This window comes from Rosa chinensis, chromosome 4 (assembly GCF_002994745.2).
Source record: "Rosa chinensis cultivar Old Blush chromosome 4, RchiOBHm-V2, whole genome shotgun sequence".
NCBI lineage: Eukaryota > Viridiplantae > Streptophyta > Magnoliopsida > Rosales > Rosaceae > Rosa > Rosa chinensis.
In genome coordinates this window covers 46,836,114-46,845,290 of record NC_037091.1, presented here as the reverse complement: position 1 = coordinate 46,845,290, position 9,177 = coordinate 46,836,114, and the positions used below count along the sequence as shown (strand labels likewise).

The window sequence follows — 9,177 nt, the reverse complement described above, 5'->3', positions numbered from 1 at the left end:
AATGACCTATGTTGTTCTCGATTTCGAAATGTATCAAAGCCTGAAGTAGTAAAAAAAAGTGGGATGCTGTATTTCTAGGATTGGATTTCGTATTCGAATGATCCTAGTAATCGTAAGAAAGTGGGTTTTTTAGCTATGGGCCTAGCAAAAGAAAAATTTGGATACGATCCTATAGGATCCCCCCCCCCCCCCCCCCCCCTCTAATTTCAAAATCGGACGTGTTATACATCTCACCATCTCAGTATCTATTACCTAAAAGTTGGGTTTACACCTTCTATGCCCAAGGAGAGACCAATAAATGAAGAAAGAGAGCGAAACAGGACTATGTTACAGAATAATCGAAAATTATGTACAATTTTACACAAGCTTTTTTTTTTTATATCAAATTTCCTAATAATTATGCTTGTGTTTATGTGATTTGAACACTTCCATCCTTTTGACACGCTAGCTTGTCTCACAAGTTTGCAGAAACAATAATATTATTTTGCCATTATATTCTAAACCAAACAATCAATTAGCAGATGCTTTGATCCAAACCTTAAAAAGTACTAATTAAGTAAACCAATCCAAAGTCCTAACACTAGAATAACAAGCATGAAACACATCTCAATAACAATTTCCCAGACTTCAATCAATTATAGAACTTTTATAGTTACGTCAACACAGATGACCTATTTTAAATTGGAATTGGCTCAAGTTCTATCCCAAGAGATGATAACGTACTGAGAACGTTCATAGCAATAGCTAATTAACGTACAAAATATTAAATCAGAAAATTATTTTATATGGCCGGCCGGTGGAGAATGTCAACTAAACACTCCTTTGAGCCTTATGGTTTTGCTCCCTATATAACACAGTGCTTAGTTAACAACAACTTGACCTATTCACAAACACTCACAGCAGCATCATCAGCAGTCATGGGAACAACGAAGAGGCCTGTGGTTTACTTTTGCTTGAGTTTTCTTCTCCGGATGTTGTTGATCGTGGCCTCGACAATTAGTGCTGTGACCATGGTAACTAGCAAGGATACCCAATATTGGTACGATCCAGGGACTGAGTATGACAGTGGAACCTATTCCGTCAAATTCACTGATTCACCCTCATTCATGTACAGTAATTTGAGCACAATACTTTGATTGATATATTATCCTACTAGTTGGTTTAGAGCTATTGTATATGTTTATCTATCTTAATAATTTTCATTTATAACCCTAATTAGTTGTATATCTATTGAAACGGTGCAGATATTTTGTTGCGGCATTATCTGTGGCGGGCGTTTATGGTATCATTACCAAGTTATCATCTTGTTTAGTCATCTGCTTAGCGCCATCTTCATCAATGATGTTGGTTCTCTTTGCGTTTTTTGATGTGGTTAGCTTCCTCTTCTCTCAAAAACTTAATTCCATATCTGTAACAAAAATTTGTGTTTTGAGAAAACTTAATCACAAAGATGTGTGTGTAAATATATATTTAGGAAAATTATACTCATTAAATCTTCACATGCATGGTCGATCTATAGATTCGTCATGGAGCTGTTCTGCATGTTTATATCTTTTAAAGATGAAACAGTATGTGTTGAGAATATGAATCCCACATGAAAAAATGGAGGACCTTGCATATAGGTTTATAAAGAATTTGGATCAACTCTGTCTATTGTCAATTAGTTTTAGTTGTGAAGCTCGAATTAGTAAGCACTACATGATTCAATTTTTTTTTTGGTAAACAAATTTGGTGATATATATGCAGTTGATATTGGGAGTGGTAGCCTCAGCAACTGGGAGTGCCGGTAGTGTTGCATATAGCATACTCAAGGGTGATCTTTGCTCTACTTACAACCGCTACTGTCGACATCTAGGAGTCGCCTTGGGGTTCGCCTTATTTTCCTCAGTTTTGCTTGTCGTTCTTCTATGGACCTCCCTAATTAGTCTCTACAAAAGGATCCCCAAACAAAACTTTGAGACACCACAACCACTTTCACAGTCTCCGTTACAAACCCCACCACAAGCGCAGACCTTACAGACTCCACCACAGGCACAAGAAGGAACTAAAACATATGCATATTAACGCCTTGCCTTACTTGTGCTCCGGCCAAAAACAACTATCGTGTGTCTAGCTTGACATGCATACATTGTTGACATATTCTCTATCCGCTTAAAAATTTAGGATTGATGATTGTCTACATGTGGTATCATCATCGGAGCTTTGGGCAATTGGGTGTTACAAAGTCGTGGGTTTGAATTCAAATTCCCCGTTTGTTTTGTTGGTTTGCTAGGTTCATGTGATGAAATGTGCGAGCTAAAATAAATTGATTATTGGCTCATACGTACGTAATGAGGCTTTCTTGTAAATGTAAATACATATGTTTATCCATCGGGTACGTACCAAGCTAATATGCCATTGTACATTAAATACATAATTTCAGGGTCAACGAAGTAGTTAGTTTCCCCAAGTGACGAGTTTTGTGGAGAGTTTCTTGGCTTGCCATACTCTGTGACGACTTAGCAAGTTCAGGATTCTCTTCTCAGAGCCTAACCAATTGCATGGAAGCTTGGACCTCTCCAGTTTCGTGAACTACTTACTGGGGCAGGTCAATTCGGCCATTCGTAACTCGAATGAGGTAGCACTGTAGCAGTGATGATAGATGTTAGCTAATAGGCATTGAGATTTTTGTTTGCATGTTAGGGTCTTCAAGTGATTGTAACGAGTAACTTATTTTACCATGGATGTGATCATTCTAGGGTTGAAGGATAGCATTAATTGGACCTTGCTTACCATTCTATCAATGAATTAACCTTTCAAAAAGAAAAAGATTAAGAGAAAAGAGTGCCGTACTAAGATACTTTTCCATGTACAAACTATATCTCTCTTTTTTTTTTTTTCCATCTAGCGGACAATATTTTTTAGTATATAGAGAAAATTAAGCCATTTCCACCAAATGTCCATGCTTTATTTGCCGGTGAGATAGTTGGTGAAAGTATTCGTCGGAAAATGTATCCATGGTAATTCTAGGGTTGAAGGAAAGATGTTTACTTGGACCTTGCTTACCATTCTATCAATGAATTAATTAACATTTCATAAATAAAAAATTAAAAATTAAAAATTAAAAATTAAAAATTAAAAATTAAAAATTAAAAATTAAAAATTAAAAGTTAAAAATTAAAAATTAAAAATTAAAAATTAAAAATTAAAAATTAAAAATTAAAAATTAACATTTCATAAAGAAATCGATAAAGAGATCGAAAAGAATGTGTAAATACTTCTCCATGTAAAAATTATATGTATATATATTTTTTGGGAATTTGATTCTTCACCCAAATAAAAAACCTATTAAATAAGATAAATATTAAAACTCATTATTGTTAAGAATTACTAAATCTGCCACCATCCCCAAACTTTCTGCAGATGCAAGTCTTGAAACAGTTGTACAAAGACATCGCCCAGAATTAATCAACTCTTGATTCCAGCAATTGAAATCAATATATACCTGGGTTGGAGGTTATGTAATCTCCACATTCAAAAGCTGGAATTATAGGTGCCTAAGTCATTCTCTGAATGATTTAGGTACAAATTGCATGTGAACTCCCTGAATGATAGGTGCCTAATCCAAATCAATACTTGGGTTGGAGGTTATATAATCTCCACATTCAAAAGCTGGAATTATAGGTGCCTAAGTCATTCTCTAATGATTTAGGTACAAATTGTGAGCTCCCTGAATGATAGGTACCTAAATCATTTGTTTATATTAAAACCCACACGATGTTTAACACCTGAAAGATAGGCAAAATTATGCAATTTTATTATGGTTCATTCTATCTAAGTTATTCCCTGATTGATAGATACAAATTGTAAACTCCTAAATGATAGGTACCTAAATCATTTGCTTATATTAAAACTCACATGATATTTAACACCTGTACGATAGGAAAAATTATACAGTTATACCTATGGTTCATCTAGAAATATCAAAATTAGCAAGTGAAAGTTAATGACAAGGGTGGTGTTGGTTTATTCTATTTTATTTCCGGTAAATGAGGTGAAATAAATATTTTACTAAAAAGTCAACAGCTATATTTGAGGAATATTTTACCTATTCAATCAGAATGGTAAAATAGTCAAACTAAAAAAAACGTGAAAAATAATAATTATAGACTTAAAACCTATAAGGAAAGTTTAATTATGTGAATGGGTATAGATTAAAATAAAATATAGGAATGGATTTTTCCTAATAGGAGCTTCATTTTTTGGATTTTTTTTTTCTAATTTTCTCTATTTTTTTTTCCAATTTACAGAGAAAATGATGCCATTTCCACTAAATGTCCGTGCTTTGTTTGCCGGTGACCAAGTTGGTGAAAGTTTTCGTTGGCAAAAGTACTTGGTTGGGCCTGACAACATAAATTTGCTTCAAAACTGACTTTATTCAGCCAATTTAATCACCAAAGGTCCAAAATATTTTACGGACGCTTATTTTCTAATAACTTTCTCATCATAATTAATAAGTGAAATATGTCGAATCCGACAAGAAGCCCTAACCTTGGTCGTCGGCAAATGCATGTACATCTAGTGATGACCAAGTTGGTCGAAGAAAGTCGGTTTTGAAGGACGTCAATGTCCAACAAGAAACCTTACTATAGCAATTAACGTTGAAGTATCATTACATACTTAACCAACCTAGCTTTCCAAAAATTAATTTTTGTTAATCCTTGCTTTGTGGATGCATAGAATAAGGGGACCTGTACATATGTATCTTCTACTATGGTGATGATTCACTTATAAATAACAATAATATGGAAGCTCTAGCTAGCTAGGAATCATATCATTTATGTTAAGCCAAAAAAAAAAAAGACCACATCAGGAAGAGTTCAATGAACCGATCGCCTTTCTTTTGTCTTGTACGCCTCTTATTACAACCATTACTTTCAAAACCTAGTACTTATTCATCATATTGCAAGGATATTATGCAACATTATATATCCATAACCAAAAGAGAAAGAAAACAAAGTTGTAGTTGAGATAGCGACAGCAGAATTGACCTAAATGATAGTTAATTTCGTAAACCATAATCTACACGGATCCAGATTTTCATCAACTAATGGGATAAGCTCGATGAATTTATTTCAAAAGTGACGTACACGTCTGAGTATATAATCAATTTCATCATCGAATCTCTTGAAGGTTCTTTCTGACAAAACTGCCGCACACAGATTGAAGAATCAAGAGGCTCAGTTTTACTCTATAATTAGTCCATTTGAAAGAATACGTATATACTAGTTAAATGGTAGGTATATATGTACTACATCGAGAAAGTTGATAATTGCAGGCAATCATTTGAGTTTGATAAAAGACCGATACAGAAAAAGACATTTGCCTGCTTTTCTTTTACAGAAGCCCAGAATAGTATATAACTTGATATCGTATTCAGCTAATTAAATTGCTAATTGGTTGATCAGAAAGTGGAAAAGAAACAAAGCAGGATTAGCTTTCATATGCTTATAGTCCGATATCTATATGTTTATTCAAACATAATAGTGACAGTAGTGCAAATATGATGAGCTAAGATCTGGGCCAGATGCCAAAGGAACTGATTTTCTGATAAGGGAGCGTTCTAGAGGCTGGAACCATACCACACGCAAATTATCTATTCGATTGTGACTTGTAGGTATTGTAACCATGTATAAAACTTGGCTTGGGTTTATAGTCCCCATTTGCCAAGGTACGTTATGCATATGATTCATGACAGATATGCTCACTTAAGGGATAGTTTTAAGGGACTGTGAGAGACAAATGCATCTCAACCACATATATTAAATATAAAAACAGAAATTATAACAACTTAAAACTGTGCATTTATTTTCAGCCGTTAAATTCACTTGTCCTTCACAGTTCCTTTGATTCATGATCAACTAAAGGCTTTTTTTTTTTTTTTTGGTTGTTGAAAGGGGTCCAAATAATGATTGACCTGGAACATAGTAAAGGTTTAGATAGCAATCAAAGAATAACCTAATTAAAAAAGTATTTTTCTTGTGGGATGAAATATTTTTACTTCAACTCGGGATTTAACCGAGTTTCAATTTCTTTAGATGCCGGTCTATCAACCGATTTTGTTCAGTTGAGTAGCCATTTTCATCCTTTTGGGTTCAAGTTTGGTCCTGAGAAATTTTGATCGAGGCCTTATGTTGATTGCAAAAAGGTGGCTCTATTCAGATCTCCATATTTGCTATATAGACCTCCATGAAATTTTGTAAAAATTTAATTACTATTATGGCCCTCCAAAAAACAGCAAAAAAAAAATCCAACTTAATGAATCTGACCTTGCATTGCAATTTTTCCCATCATCACCCTCTGCATCCATCTGATCCTTTTTCTTCTTTTCATCTTTCTCTTTTTTTTCATTATTATTCTTTTGTTCTTTCGTTTTCACCACACGGTTCAAACTATATCCCTCAATTCTTTCTTCATCTATGTTCCTTCTTCATCACTCTTTTCTTACTTTCCTTTGTTTTTTTAATAGGTCTTTAGTCTTCACCACCCAGAAACTAAATGAATCTTCTATATTCGATTGATATTCAACATTTGCATCCCATAAAAGAAAAATAAAAATTCAACATCAATTAACATCATATTATGCATAGCACCAACAATTATGCTTTACGATTTTCACATATCCTACGCAATTCATTTGACCATTATTATCACATATCCAATATTATAAATTTTATCACTCTTCAATAGTTCATTTGGTCAGCATGTTCAAATTAGATCAAAGGCTATATATTATGATCAATTTTGCGAAGATGATGGGTGATGATGGTGGTGGTGATTGCCACCGACATTATTTTCTTCGTTGAAAGGCTCTTCTATGATGGAAGATGCAGCTACACGTTTGGGAGCTATTCTTTTGCATAAACTCGTTGCCCACCATTATGGAGATGAGAGAGAGAGAGAGAGAGAGACGATGTAAGAGAGAAGGAGAGGCAAGAGCTAGAAAAAAGAACAGAAAAGAAAGAAAATAACAACTATAATAATGATAAAGGGGCAAAATTGTCAGTTTAAGGGGAAAATAATGAAGTTGAGGTCTACATAGCAAAAATGGAGGTCCAAGCCAACTAGAATCCAATTGCAAAATGACCTAAAAAGTTTGAATTGATATAATAAAGCAAATGTCATAACAAAATCATTTAACAATATATGAAAGTTATCCTCGAACAACTAACCACAATAATGAACTCTTTCAACTCTTAAGAGTAATTTAAAAACTAGGTCAAGCAAACCCTAGGGTTTGAGCGGAGAGGAGAGCGGCGGTGATTATTCGGCGGATCCTCCAATCGACTAGTAGTGGCGAGGCCATTCGTCGTGGGAATGTGGCGATGAGGGCACTTGCAGTCCCTTTGCTCGTGTTTCTCTTCATCGTTGGCTGGTATGGAGAAGATCTGAGTTGATGGTCGTCTTCGACCTCATATCAGTGCTGCGTCTGGGCTAATAGAAGGGAACGAATGTTTTGTTTGACTGACTGCCTATTATGGTGATGGTCTGGGTAGACCACCGGATGTAGGCACGGTGACGGGGATGGTCAGATTAGGCGGCCGAGGATGTCATCACCTGGATCGTTTGTCAGGGACGGCGAGATCTGGGATGGAGGCGATGGAGGGCGTGCTGATTCCAGGCGTGCGGCCATCGGAGATGCAACAAGGAGCTGCGGCGGTATCGATTTTCTGCTTCGGCGCTTGGTCCTGCCTTGATTGGGTGCCCATATCAGATTTCTGGGTGCCCAATATAAGGTTATGGGCTTGGGAGCTGGGCTGGCTTTGGGCCCGCAACAGAGCCCAGTGGTTGGGCTTGAGTTCTCCACATATTTGGATTTGGGACCTAGGCGGTGGTTTGGGTACTTGCTTGCTCAAATGTGTTCTTATAATTTCGGGTGTGTTGTGCTTACATGCAGGCAGATTCCTCATTGCTATATTCTATAAAAGATCTCGGTATAATCACGCTGTGAGTACCACAATTGCGTGCCTGGCGAGCAGTGTTAATTGTGCTGGGACGAACATAGTCTTGAGTCATCCACTGATCTCTTACATGCCCGAGTTACAGATTATGATGATTTGGTCTCCAAACCTCAAGGTCATGGCAATGGTCTCATTGTTGGTAATTATTTTGAGGAGGCTGGGAATTTATCTTCAGTTTTCTGTTAGTTTCTCTATAAGTGATCTAGAGCAGTATTTTATTGTACATGAACTACCTGTTGGTGTAGTACACCTTCTGGTTTGTTTTAGCTTTGCTCTAGCTTCAGGCCTTTTGTGGCTTCTGTCTGCTCTCAATCGGGATGTCATTCTAAACGATTGTAATCGTTAAAAGTTTCAATGAATTCACTTTTCCAAAAAAAACTAACCACGATAACCAAGAAAGTTTGAAATAATGTTAAACACGAGATTATAACTCCTAATACATTCATGACGATAGTGAACTTCACAATCTATAATCAAAATTTGGAAACCTCTGAAAACCAGAGGCTTTGTGCGACCGCACCACTCGAACATGCTTAAGACCACCCTTGTTTGGGTTTATACTAATTAATTGACCATGATCAAATTTCACCCATTTTGACCTAGTTGTCCCTCTCCAACATATTCCTACTAAATTTCTTGCAAATTTTAACAGCTCAGTTGCCCAAATCTCACTCATAAATAATGATGGATAATTGATGAATTAGTTGAAGAGAGAAGGATGGGAAACATTGACCCAAAAAAATTCAAATTTAGAACGTTATCACAACTAAATGTTTAATTTAGAGAGTAAGTATAATAGAAAACCAGTTAAAGTTGATGAATGCCAAACTTTTGCCTACAAGCATACGGTAAAAGCCTAGCCCTAGCATCTTTGCTTTCTAGCGCGGGGAGCTGAGTTGGACAAGACAGGAATCAATTTTCTTTGGTGCTTACAATTATATAGAAATTCGTATCAATTTTCTCTGGTTCCGGTTCTACCTAATCATCTAGTATCAAGAATTATCTTTTTTGAAAACGAAGTTAATTATAGGATAATGATCAATTGTGTTATTATTTTGATCATCATATACATAAGCAACTAAACGCTTTCCAAACCAATTCAGTTGGCGTGCAGGAAACTCCAACTATATAGTATATACTGTGTTTAGACTGTTTATGTGGCCCGAACATCATATAT

At 35.7% G+C, this 9,177-nt stretch overlaps 1 protein-coding gene across 1 annotated transcript; it reads left to right on the top strand.

Annotated features, from left to right (window-relative positions):
• The first annotated feature begins 804 nt into the window (after positions 1–804).
• On the top strand, positions 805–2,390 carry LOC112200479 (CASP-like protein 1). The gene is made up of 3 exons (XM_024341516.2): positions 805–1,108; positions 1,245–1,371; positions 1,747–2,390. The coding sequence occupies exons 1-3, from the start codon at positions 918–920 to the stop codon at positions 2,062–2,064; spliced, it is 636 nt and encodes a 211-aa protein (XP_024197284.1). The 5' UTR covers positions 805–917; the 3' UTR covers positions 2,065–2,390.
• The last annotated feature ends 6,787 nt before the right edge of the window (positions 2,391–9,177 follow it).

What these genes read in the sequence shown, in the direction of transcription:
- LOC112200479 (XM_024341516.2), top strand. Translation starts at nt 918, where the DNA reads ATGGGAACAACGAAGAGGCCTGTGGTTTACTTTTGCTTGAGTTTTCTT. An exon ending in ACTGATTCACCCTCATTCAT is followed by an intron (nt 1,109 to 1,244) that starts GTACAGTAATTT and finishes GAAACGGTGCAG; the next exon opens with ATATTTTGTTGCGGCATTAT. An exon ending in TCTTTGCGTTTTTTGATGTG is followed by an intron (nt 1,372 to 1,746) that starts GTTAGCTTCCTC and finishes ATATATATGCAG; the next exon opens with TTGATATTGGGAGTGGTAGC.